General features: G+C 36.6%; 1 protein-coding gene across 2 annotated transcripts; it reads right to left on the reverse strand.

Annotated features, from left to right (window-relative positions):
- Positions 1 to 12,592: 12,592 nt before the first annotated feature.
- Positions 12,593 to 12,987, reverse strand: LOC308614440 (small nuclear ribonucleoprotein Sm D1-like; the record flags this gene model as incomplete). Of its 2 annotated transcripts, XM_081228895.1 has the most annotated exons (2): positions 12,820 to 12,987; positions 12,593 to 12,696 (listed from the first exon to the last, which is right to left on the reverse strand). In XM_081228895.1, exons 1-2 carry the CDS (start codon positions 12,908 to 12,910, stop codon positions 12,593 to 12,595), a joined length of 195 nt encoding a protein of 64 aa, XP_081085021.1. In that variant the 5' UTR covers positions 12,911 to 12,987. The 2 variants fall into 2 exon arrangements, with proteins under 2 accessions (XP_081085021.1, XP_081085020.1); XM_081228894.1 differs by having other exon boundaries at positions 12,593 to 12,987.
- Between the last annotated feature and the right edge of the window lie 561 nt (positions 12,988 to 13,548).

The following is a 13,548-nucleotide window of genomic DNA, read 5'->3' on the forward strand; positions in this document are numbered from 1 at the left end:
CTATTCTGGAATCATTAACGGAACTCTGAAATGAACCTCAAACTCTCAAATGATAGAGAAAGGCATCTGCACACAATAATACCTTATGCCCTTGGGCTAGGGCCCTGCCCATTACCCTTTAGGCTTTGACTCCATTTCTTTTCCAAAATCTAGTCATTGCCAGTATTTCTAACATTACTGCAGAAGGAGAAAGAATAACTTCTGCTTTTGATTTATACCTACAGGACCAGCACAGTGCTGAGTCGCTAGTTCAAAGATGCTTACTAGGGCTTCCCTGGGGGCGCAGTGGTTGAGAGTCCGCCTGCCGACGCAGGGGACACGGGTTCGTGCTCCAGTCCGGGAAGATCCCACATGCCGTGGAGCGGCTGGGCCCGTGAGCCATGGCCGCTGAGCCTGCACGTCCGGAGCCTGTGCTCCGCAATGGGAGGGGCCACAACAGTGAGAGGCCCGCGTACCGCAAAAAGAAAAAAAAAGAAAAGAAAAAGATGCTTACTAAATAGACTCAACATTATGTTCTAAAAGGGAATCTTCAAATTTGCTTATAATATGACTATTATGGAATGTGATTTCCCAATGCTGGGAGTGGAGAAAGAATAATTTTCTCCTCTAATTGCAAATGTGTGATTGCTTTAAAAGATACTTTTGCTTGTAGGTGACACCTTCCATTTGAGCCATAAGCAGGGTTATCTATGTTCTTCAGATTTCTCCTGTTGTCATTGTCTCACTGAGGCATTAGTGAATAGAACAGGAGCTATTTGGGGGTAGATTTGCCCCCTGGTGCTTGTGCTCTGCCTGTGTACCTCAGTAAAAGTGGCATGTAGGCAAAAGAGAGAGGCAGCATTTGGCCCAGTGATTCCACTGCAGCTGCTAAAACAGAAATGCCAATGCAAAGCTGAGCCACTAATTGGAAATGGAATAAACTAAAGAAATCTTGGTTCAAATGGCAGCTATATTTTTTCAAGAGAAGGTTTCAGTTGAAATGCCAAAAGAGACAGTTAGCCAAAACATTTGTCTATGGAAATTTCTCTTCTCTATTTTATTCAGATATACAGCTGGGTGCTAAGCAAAGTACTTCTTGAGAACACATGTCATGGATAAACCAAGATGTTTATTTTCCTAAGTAGCAGATCAGATTGAACTCGCAACAAATAGTTCAATTAGCATGGCTGCTAATAGGCTGATCCCTGCAGGCTACAATAAATGAAATCCACACGTTGGAACTGAGCTCCTAGGAAGCCCACATCAAAGTTAAGGTTGTTAGTGAGGCACCTAGAGCAGGTTTTCAGTTTTTATGAAACATCAGGATGAGAAAGGGTCAGATTAAGAACTCGTGTGCATGTTCTGTACAACTGCCATTTACTTAATACATTTTGCCTGATATGCTTCCATGGCTCTTACACAAGGGCTAAGTTCTACATTCTTCTTCGGTTTTAGTGTCAGAAGAATGCCTTCTTCTTCTGGTGAGCTGGTATAATTCCTGATATCAGTCATTAAAACAACACATCTAACCTTCATGTCCCTTTTGCCCTGGATTCCTGAAAACTAAGAGCTGAATTCACTGTTCAGTTACATTATTGTCCTTGGCTTCTATTTCTCTACCCCTACCTGGTTAAGAGCAAGCTCCGAAGATACTGGTAGTCAAGGGGGAATTTAGCTCTCTCCTTGCTGAGTAATTTTGAACAAGTCACTTTTCTTACTGAGCCCTAATTTACTTATCTGTAAAGTGGGGTCATAAATTTTATTTCTTAGGTGTTTTGCTGTAGTGGTGATTCATAGTAAACACTCAAAAATGCGAATTATTGAATTTTAAATTATTCTTTTGACCTGCAACATAGTTGGAAGCAAATGACATTAGTGAGATAATCAAAACGTAGTTTGAGGGTAATTAGTTAAAGGACTGAACCAAAATGGGTATATTGACATTGCTTTTTCTTTGTTGACAGTTCCTTCTAAAGGTAAAATTTACATACGGAGAAATGTACAAATCATTTGTCAATGAATTTTGACAAATGTACATACTCATGTAGCCCGTAACCCTATTAAGATACAGAGCATTTCCATCACCCAGGAAATTCCCCTTGGGCCTTTTTCAGTCAACTCCTTCTCACCTGGAGACAAAACTTTCCTGAATCATTTCACTATAGACTTCTTTTGCCTGTTTTAGAACTCCATGTAAATGACACCCTACACTGTGTTCTCTTTTGTGTCTTGCTTCTTCTGCTCAATGCATGTCTTGAGAGTCATCCATGTGGTTGAAAATATAAATAGTTCCCTCCCTTTTAATGCTAAATACCTCCTGTTGTATGAAGATACCACAACGTGTTTATTCATGCTCCTGTTGATGGACATTTGACTGTTTTCAGCTTCTGGCTACCATGAATAGAGCTGCTGTGAACATTCTTGTACAAGCCTTTTTGTAGTCGTATGTTTTCATCATTCCTGGAAAAAGACACTAACATAGAATCACTGTGTCAAGTGATTGTATCATTTTACATTTCCACCAGCAAAGTATGAGTGTTCTTCACCTAGACTGGCTGTTACCAGTCTTTTTAAAAACAACACACACACACTGCTATATTTAAAATAGATAACCAACAAGGACCTAATGTTAAAAACAAAAACAAAAGCAAACCAACCAACAAACAAAAAACACACTTGTATTATTGAAAGAAAATTTATGCATTTTTACATTTTTTAAAATAAACATTTAATTTTGGAATAAGTTTAGATTTACAGAATTATTTCAGATAGGGCAGAGACTTCCCATTTATCTGGTACCAAGTCTTCTCTACTACTAACATTGTACATTAGTATGATACATTTGCTACAGTTAATGAATCAATATTGCTACATTATTATTAAGTAAACTAAAGCCCATACTTTATTCAGATTTCCTCCGTTTTTTCCTAATGTCCATTTTCTGTTCTAGAACCCCATCTAGGGTTTTACATTATATTTATTAGACATAATTCTTTAGGCTTCTCTTGGCTGTGACAGTCTCTCTGATTTTCCTTGTTTTTGATGCCCGTCACAGTTTTTAGAAGTACTGGTGTCCTGTAGAACGTCCTTCAGTTGGGATTTGTCTGATGTTTTTCTCATGATTAGGCTGGAGTAATGTGTTTTGGGGAGGAAGTTCACCCAGAAGTAAAATGCCATTCTCATCACATCCTATAAAGAATACATACTATCATTATGACTTATCACTGTTGAGGTTAACCTGGATCACCTGGCTTCAAATAGGGTTTATCTAGTTTTTCCACTGTAAAGTTAACTCTTTTCTTTTCCCCTTGGTATACTATACTCTAGAGGGAAGGCACTATGCACAGGCCACACTTTAGGAATGGGAAACTATGTTGTACCTCCTTAAGTGTGAAGTAGGTACGTAATTTATTTTGGATTCTTCTCCACTGGTGATTTGTCTGTTATCTCTTATTGACTTATTTATTTAATCATTTATATCAGTATGGATACATAGATATTTATTTTATATTTTGGGTTATAATCCAATACTCATCTTATTTTTTTCTGAATTGTTCCAGCTTTGGCCATTGGGAATGCTTTCAGTTAGCTCTTGTGATACCTCCATCGTGTTGTTGTATGTGCAAATTTTTTTTTTAAAGCATTTCGTTACTTTTCGGTGCTACAAAATGCTCCAGGGTAAGTCCTAGAATCAGCCATTTCCCCAAGGAGCCCTGGTTCCTTTTACTGGAGACTGGTATTTAGAAACCAAGAAATGCCTGCTAGGTGTGCTCATTGTTACTGGGTATTCTTCTCAGCTGACAGAGCAAGGAAATATGTGTGTACGTGTACTAAACTATGTTTGTACACATATCTAAAAATACTGCTGTATGCAACCATCTGTGTCTGTATCAAGTTAAACCTGAGTTCATACTGATGTCTCTAATCCGTCATCACATGGATCATTCTAGCCTAGTCCCCTTGCTTATCTGTAACGTCCTACTGCAATAGTGAGAAGCCTGGCTTCCAGTATCTGGTATCCATTAATTTTTTTCTTTTACAAATGCCATTGGTGTTATATTTAAACATTTTTTACCAACTCTAATGTCATGTAGATGTTCTGCCATGTTCTCTTCCAGAGGTTTTACAGTTTGGCATTTTACTTTAGGTCTGTGATCCATTTTGAGTTAATTATATGTAAGGTATAAGATTCTTTTTTGTTTCGTTTTTTTGCATATGGACATTCAGTTGTTCTAGTATCTTTGTTGAAAAGATTATTCCTTTGATCATTTTTCAAAAATCAGCTGACTGTGTTTGTGTGAGTCTGTTTATGGACTTTTTATTCTATTGTAAGTATGTATATATATATATATTCTTTCACCAATACAACACTGTATTGATTACTGACTTACAAACTTGTAAAAGTCTTGAAATCAAGTATTGTGAGTCTTCCAGCTTCATTCTTCTTAAGTATTACGTTGGCTATTCTAAGTCCTTGACATTCCAAGTGTACTTTAGAATTAATTTGTTGATGTCTACAAATTAGCCTCCTAATGGGGATAAAGTTGAATTTATAAATCAAGTTGGGAAAGACAGACATGTTTACAATACTGTTTCTTTCAACCTGAAAACAAAATCATCTATTTGTTTAGATTATTTTATTTCTTCAGAGTTTTACAGTTTCCTGCTTATTGATCTTGTATGTATTTTGTTAGATTCATACCTAAATATTTCATTTGGTGGACTACTATAAATGGTACCGTGTTTTTATTTCAAATTCCAATTAATTGTTGCAGGTATATAGGAAAGCCACTGAATTTTATATATTAACCTTGTATCCTGAACCCTTGTAGTAATCACTTATTAATTCCAGGAGATTATTTTTTTTCATTGTTGATTCTTCAGATTTTCTGTATAAACAATTATGTTATCTGTGACCAGAGATCATTTTATTTATTCCTTCCCAATCTGTGTATATCTTATGCTTTATTGAATTAGATAGGGCTTCTAGTACAGTGTTGAATAGGAGTGGTGAGAGAAGGCATCCTCGTATTGTCCCCGATCTTAGGGGAAAAGCATCCAGCATCTTACCTTTAGATTTGATGTCAGCTGTTCAATTTTTTTAGATGTTCTCTATCAAGTTGAGGAAGTTCCTCTGTATTCCTAGTTTGCTGAGAATTTTTTTTTTTTTTTTGCGGTACACGGGCCTCTCACTGTTGTGGCCTCTCCCGTTGCGGAGCACAGGCTCCGGACGCACAGGCTCAGTGGCCATGGCTTACGGGCCCAGCCGCTCCACGGCATGTGGGATCCTCCCGGACCGGGGCACGAATCCGTGTCCCCTGCATCAGCAGGCGGACTCTCAACCACTGCGCCACCAGGGAAGCCCCTGCTGAGAATTTTTATTATGAATGGGTATTGGATTTTGTCACATGCTTTTTCTGTGTCAGTTGACATCATATAATTTTTATTGTTTAGTCCATTGATGTGGTGGGTTACACTGATTGACTTTATTGAACTAGCCTTGCATACCAAGAATAAACCACACTTGGCCATGGTCTGTAATTCTTTTTATACATTGTTGGATTCTATTTGCTAATATTTTGTGAGAATTTTTGTGTCCATGTTCATGAGAGATATTGGTTTGTATTTTTCCTTTCTTGTCAGATGTTTTTGTCTAGTTTTGGTATTAGGGAAATGCTAGCCTCATAGAATAGGTTAAGAACTGTTTCCTCTGCTTCTGTTTTTCCTGAAAATATCATGGAGAAGTGGTATAATATCTTACATAAGTATTTGGTAGAATTCACCAGTGAATCCATTTGGGCCTGATCCTTTATTTTTTTGAAGGTTGTGAATTATTGATTCAATTTCTTTAATAGGTATAGGGATATTCAGATTATCTCTTTCTCCTTGTATGTTTTGGCAGTTTGCATCTCTCAAGGAATTGGTCCATTTCATCTAAATTATCAAATTTGTGGGCATAGAGTTTTTTCATACTTTTCTCTGTTATCCTTCTAATGTCCATGGGATCAGTAGTCATGGCCCCTCTTTCAATTCTAATTTACCTATTCTCTTTCTTTGTCTGTTAGCCTAGCTAGAATTTTATCAATTTTATTGATCATCTCAGTGAGCCAGGTTTTAGTTTTATTGAGTTTATCTATTGTTTTCCCTTTTTCAGTTTCATTGCTTTATGCTCTAATTTTTATTACTTCTTTTATTCAGTTTGCTTTATGTTCAGATTGCTTTTCTTTCTCTAGTTTCCCAAGGTGGAAGTTTAGGTTGATTTTCGGTTGTTCCTCTTTTTACACATATGCATTTAATGCTATACATTTTCTTCTAAGCACTGCTTTTGCTAATCCCACAAATTTGGTAATTTGCATTTAATTTCTATTTAGTTCAAAACACTTAAATTACTTTCAAGACTTCTTTGATCCATATGTTATTTTGAGGTGTGTTCTTTAATTTCCAAATATTTGGGGGATTTCCCAGTTATTTTCCATTATGGATTTATAGTTTAATTCCACTGTGATCAAGAGAACATAATTTGTATAATTTCTATTTTTTAAATTAGGTAAATTGCGTTCTCTGGCCTAGAATGTAGTCTGTCTTTGTGATTGTTCCATGTAAACTTGAGAAGAACGTTCATTCAGCTTTTTTCCTTTTTCAGTTTGCTTACTCTTAATTTATTTACCTTGTGATATAATTGACATATGACATTATGTTTGTTTCAGGTGGCCAACATAATGATTTGATATTTGTATATAGAGCAGAATGGTCACCACAATAAGTCAGATTGCCTTTTCTGAAAGGAGTATTCTAAAATTTTCATTGAGTCCACGTTGGTTGATAGTGTTGTTCAGGTCAACTATATCCTCATTGATTTTCTCCCTATTTAATCTCTCAGTTACTGACAGGAGGTTTTGAAGTCTGCAACTGTAATACTAAGTATGTCTATTTCTTCTTTCAGTTCTATCAGTTTTTGTTTCATATATTTTGATGCTCTATTTTTAAGTGCACACATGGTTAGAATTGTTACATCCACTTTGTGTGAAATTTATATAGCTACCCCAGCTTTCTTCTTATTACCATTAACAATAGTATATCTTTCTCTTTCCTTTTGATATTAAACTGTCTGTATTTAAAGTGGGTTTCTTACAAATAACATAGATTTGTGTCTTTAAAAAAAAACTACCCTGACAGTCCTTGTCTTTTAGAGTAGTTTTACCGATCATATTTAAAATGACTATTAATATAGCATTTGAATTAATAGCAGTCGTGTTTGTAATTGTTTTGTATTCATTGTCAGAGGCTTTTTGTCCTGTCTTCTTTGGTTTTATAGGAGCTTTTTATATGATCATATTTTATTTCCTTTTTGAGCATATCAGTCATACTTTTAAAAATGTTTTTAATGTTTTCCCTAGATTTTAAAATATCAATATTTAATTTTAACCAATGTTAGATCACTTTCAAATGACACTGTTCTGTTTCAAATGTAGTGCAGGTACCTTATGATAGAGCATTCCTAATTCCACTCTCCTGTTTCTTATGACATGGCTGTCATTCATTCCACTTATCACTATGCTGTAATAACCCAATACATAATTACCATTACTACTTTAAACAGTTACCTTTTATATCAATTAATAGTAAGAAAAGTCAAAATTTTATTTTACCTTTATTCCTTCTCTGATGTTCTTCATTTCTTATGTATATCCAAATTTGTGGTATATATAATTTTCCTTCTACATGAAGAAAATACTTTCTGATTTCTTGCAAGGCAGGCCTGATGGTGATGAATTCCCCATTTTTCATTGTTTGAAAAATCAATTTATTTAAACTAAAAAAAAAAGTTCACCCATTTCTGCTGTGCCCCACTCTCTGCCACCAAATTGTTCTCTGCATCTATGAGCTTGGTGTTTTTCTTCCTCTCTCCCTCCCTCCCTCCCTTTCTCCCTTCCTTTCTTCCTTCCTTCCTTCCTCTCTTTCTTTCTTTTCTTGCTTCCACATATAAGAATGACCATATGGTATTTGTCTTTCTTGTTCTGATTTACTTTACTTAGCATAGTGTCCTCAAATTCCATCCATGTTGTTACAAATGGCAAGATGTAATTCTTTTTTATGGCTGAAAAATATTTTCAGTGTGTATGTTCTGTGTGTGTGTGTGTGTGTGTGTGTGTATGTATGTATCACATGTTTATCCATTCATCCATTGATAGACACTTAGGTTGTTTTCATATCTTGGTTATTGTAAATAATGTTGCAGCACACATGGGAGTGCATACATATTTTCATATTGGTATTTTCATTTTCTTGAGATGAATACCCAGAAGTGCAATAGCTGGATCATATGTTCTATTTTTAATTTTGGGGGAACCTCCTTACTTTTTTCATAGTGGTTGTACCAGTTTACATTCCCACCAGCAATGCACAAGGGTTCCCTTTTCTCCACATCCCTGTCAATACTGGTTATTTCTTGTCTTTTTGTTAATAGCTATTCTAACAGGTGTGGAGTGATATCTCATTGTGGTTTGGTTTGCATTTTCCTTGTGATTAACGATGTTGAGCACTTCTTTTTTTAATGTACCCGTTGGCCATCTATGTTTTCTTTGGAAAAATGTCTATTCACATCTACTATACAATCTTTTTTTTAATCTTTATTTATTTATTTGTTTATTTATTTATGGCTGTGGTGGTTCTTCGTTGCGGTGAGCAGGGGCTACTCTTTGTTGCAGTGCACGGGCTTCTAATTGCGGTGGCTTCTTTTGTTGTGGAGCACGGGTTCTAGGCATGCAGACTTCAGTAGTTGTGACTCGTGGGCTCTAGAGCTCAGGCTCAGTAGTTGTGGTACATGGGCTTAGTTGCCCCACAGCATGTGGGATCTCCCTGGACCAGAGCTCGAACTTGTGGCCCCTGCATTGGGAGGCGGATTCTTAACCACTGTGGCACCAGGTAGGTCCCTACTATACAATCTTTATTCAGCTTATTTTTTTCCTTTTGTTATTGAGTTGTATGTTTTGTATATTTTGCATATTTTGGATATTACCCCTTATCAGATATATGATTTGCAAATATTTTCTCCCATTCATTAGGTTGCCTTTTCATTTTGTTGATGGTTTCCTTTGCCATACAGAAGCATTTTAGTTTAATGTAGTCCCAGTTTTTGATTTTTGCTTTTGTTGCTTTTGATGTCAGATTTTAAAAAATCATTGCCAAAACCTATGTCAAGGAGCTTACTGCCTATATTTTCTTCTAGGAGTTTTATAGATTCTGGTCTTATATTCATGTCTTTGAGTTAGTTTTTTGTGTATGGTGTAAGATAGTTGTTCAATTTCATTCTTTTGCATGGGACTGTGTAGTTTACCCAACACCATATGTTGAAGAGACTGTCCTTCCTTTATTGTATATTCTTGGCTCCTCTGTTATAAATTAATTGGGTTTATTTCTAGACTCTGGATTCTGTTCCATTGATCTGTGTGTCTGTTTGTATGCTAGTACCATATTGGGGGTTTTTTTTTTTTTGTTTTTGTTTTTATATTCTTTTGTTGTTTTATTTTGAATGTCTCTAGAAATGTCTGCTGTTGGTTTAAGATAGAAAATTCTTCCTTAACATGATGAAGAAAGTCCATTTTAGGTTTTCAGGAATGAGTGTTGTGTTATTAAATGTTATTCTGATATCTATTATAGAAGATCATGTGTATTTTGACTGCTGAGCATATTAATACATTTCAAAATACTTAGCCATTCTTGCTTAACCAATCTAATTACAGTAGATTAAAACATGTTGTGAAATATAATTTCTCTATTATTTCACTTACAGTTTTCTATTTAAACTCACAATAAATTTCTTTAAACAAATTCCCAAATTTCACAAATAAAATCTTAAGCTTTAAAAGATATATCAGATTGGGAATTCCCCGGTGGTCCAGTGGTTAGGACTTCATGCTTTCATTGCTGAGGGCCTGGGTTCAATCCTTGGTTGGGGAATGAAGATCTCACAAGCTGAGTGGTGCAGCCAGAAAAAAGAAAAAAACACCAAAAAAACATAAAAACAGAAGGCATTACTGCTTCTTACAATACCACACACCTGGTGAAGCCTCCCCTGGAAAACCAGAGGGAACAATACAATAAAGAACGTTCTGCTGTCCAACTGGCCAGCTTCACTGCAAACCCAATTACTTCAAACAGGAAGAGACACAGCCCTACATCTGGACAGGAAGGCAATGCCTACTTTGCTATCCAGCAGGAAGAAAATGTCTCTCTTCCCAAGGGCAGCCCAGCCAATCAGAAACTGTAGTCACCCAACCAATGAGAAGCCTCTTCCTGAAAAGGACTCTGCTTATTATTGCCCCTCCCTAGGTCCCTACCCACATGCCCTATAAAAGCAAACTCCCCTTCCTGGTTCTCTGGATTTGCCTATGGCCTGCCATAGTCTGTATATGCCAAATTGCAATTCTTCTGGCTATTCTCAAATAAATTCACTTCAGCTGATAAAATAACTGCTTATTATTAAAGTTGACAAACTCAGTCTAGTACCCACTAGCGTTTAGCCCTACATTTAAACTGTGTTGCTAGACTGGTTTCACACTACAAACTTCCAGACATTAAAATTCACAAAATAAGACACAGTTTAAGGGACTTCCCTGGTGGTCCAGTGGTTAGGACTCCGTGCCCTCACTGCAGAGGTCACAGGTTCGACCCATGGTCAGAGAACTAAGACCCCGAGGCATGGTTAAAAATCGTTTGTTACTGGCATTTGACTTAAAATCGATATGAGCCTCCACTGCTTTTAAAACAGACAAGATAATACAAAGTATTCTTTATCAGAGTATTCACAGTTTGCAATTAAGTATCAGTGTATATCTAACTCTGTTTCCCTTTTAGCCTATAAGCTCCAAGAGGGTAGGAGTCAACTTATGTTTGTTTACTCACTACTTATGCTTTTCTGTTTGTCCCCTTCAAATCTCTCCACCTTGATGCATCACTGTGTTCTCTTTCCTTCTGCTTCCGTGCAATTAATAGGAGCACCAACAAAGGATGGAAAAGAATGAGATACACATATACACACACCACACACCACACACAAATGCTCTTGCTATCTCAATTTACATTAACTTCCCTCCAAGGCCTAATCTTCCTTTTTCGATAACAATCTTTGCAGAACATTTCCTTCTCATTAAACAAACAAAGAAACAAACCCACATACATGATTAAATGAAAATACAGATCTAGTTCAGTCCTCAGTTAGGTTTTTTCCTTAGTATATAAACAAAGAGTAGTAAGCTTTATAATAAACTATATACTGAGAAATATTTTTCTCCAAATCTAACCAATTAAAACAATTTTAAAAATCCTTATTAATTATCAGAAAGAATCCAGTTTTTGGAAAAGAAGTAGGTCTTCTTCCTTTTGTTCTTAAAGGACTACTTGTAAAAGTATTTGATTAAGAATCCACCTGCCAATGCAAGGGACATGGGTTCGAGCCCTGATCCAGGAAGATCCCACATGCCGTGGAGCAACCAAGCCTGTGTGCCACAACTACTGAGCCTGCGCTCTAGAGCCCATGAGCCACAACTACGGAGCTCACGTGCCACAACTACTGAAGCCCGTGTGCCTAGAGCCCGTGCTCTGCAACAAGAGAAGCCACCGCAATGAGAAGCCTGCTCACCACAACAAAGAGTAGCCCCTGCTCGCTGCAACTAGAGAAAGCCCACGCACAGCAACGAAGACCCAACGCAGCCAAAAATAAAATAAATTAAAAAACAAAAAAACCCCTATATTCTATTAAGAACCTATTAAAAAAGTAAAACAGGGACTTCCCTGGCAGTCCAGTGGTTAAGATGCGTCAATTCAAATGCAGGGGGTGTGGGTTCAATCCCTAGACGGAGAACTAGGATCCCACATGCCGTGTGGTGCGGCCAAAAAAAAAAAGTAAAATAAAACCAAAAAACCAGTAACAATGATGACAAAATCCATGACTCCTTAATTTAGAAGATGATCATCACCTTTTACTAAGAACCTAAGTCTCCATAGAATAAAACTCAGGAAAGGAGAATCAATTTTACCCCTCATTCCATAGGACTTTAGTTTCTGAAGTACCAAAAATAACTTATTTCACTTGTAGGAAGGTTCCACAGAATGGAGTCAAGGTAAAACAATAAAACGCGTAGTCAGTACATGTGAAGTAAAAAGGTGTATATTCAACATACATTCATATAAGAAATATTTAGTTCAAAAAATTAAAAGCCTGATCTAAGACTGGAATTATTCTGGGACTGCCTGGTAGTAATGCTTAGCTCTTATTGTGTTTGTATCATGAATATATATATATGAACTATTAAAACTTAATATGATATAATCAATAGACAACTCTGTCCTACATTTATGTTTATTAAAAACTGCCACAAACAAACAAAGTGTGTACCAAAAGCAGCCGGGGCATCGATCACTTTGAAATCATAATCTTGAGAGACACAGTTTGCTTAGGACTCCACCATCTTCTAACTTAGCCACGTAGTCTTCCTCTGCCACGTCTTCTTCTTCTTCCTCGTCTGTCATAAACAAACAAAACTACTTTGAAATAGTAGTTTTGAGAGATATTACACCTAGGACCCCCTCTTCCTCTGCCTCGGCCTTGGCCTCAGCCTTTTCCTCTTCCTCGGCCTCTTCCTGCAACATCTTCCCTTTTCTTAGACTTTCCCTTTGGTTCAGCATCCACGAGAAGTGTATACAGAGGTAAGCTGTCTGGCAGAATAAAATACTGAATGTTATTTCTGCGAATACTCAGTGTTTCCAGCTGTACAGGTTCTCTGTTCTTCAGTGTCATTTTCACAGCTTTAAGATGTGTATTCATGCTGACATCTACACCTGTGATTGTTCCACGGACCTGTGTTCTATTCTTTAATTCAGTGGTTACAATTTCGTGACCCAATTTCATCAAAAATCTCATGAGCTTCATCCTAGCGGCGCCGTCACCCTTTTGATCCAATAGTGCACAAAACCTGACAACCGAGCACCGACCGGCTGGGAGTATGAATGGCCCATATTGTTTTAATTACTGTAGCTTTGTAATGTAGTTTGAAACCAGAGCACACGAAGTCTCCAGCTTCGCTCTTATTTCTCAAGATTGTTCTGGCTATTTAGGGACTTTGGTGATTTCATACAAATTTTAGGACTATTTATTCTCCTTCACTTTTGAAGGATACTTTCACTAGAATTCTAGTTTTTTTTTTCTTTTAAGACTTTTAGTATTTCACTCCACTTTCTTCTCACTTGTATGGTTTCTGATAAGAAATCTTCTGTAAATCTTATCTGTTCCAAACATTTCCTTCTCTCTCTCCTTCCATTTTTATACTTCTTGTTGATTTAAACTGTGAGTTTAGATATATAATGCTATTGAATTTTTGGAATATAAATCTAGTTGTCAAATTTTATTACTGACATTGTATTAAAACTTATCCACAATTATTTGGATGTACCTCTACATTTTGCAGGTTACATTTTTCATCTTCAATTCTTTTGTACCATGACTAACAAGTTTTTTATTTGGATTGAGCTCTTGGTCAGCTGAAATTTATTTCACTAGGTATTTCAGGA

The sequence above is a fragment of the Mesoplodon bidens genome, assembly GCF_964165515.1.
Source record: "Mesoplodon bidens genome assembly, chromosome: 3".
NCBI classification, from domain to species: Eukaryota; Metazoa; Chordata; class Mammalia; order Artiodactyla; family Ziphiidae; genus Mesoplodon; species Mesoplodon bidens.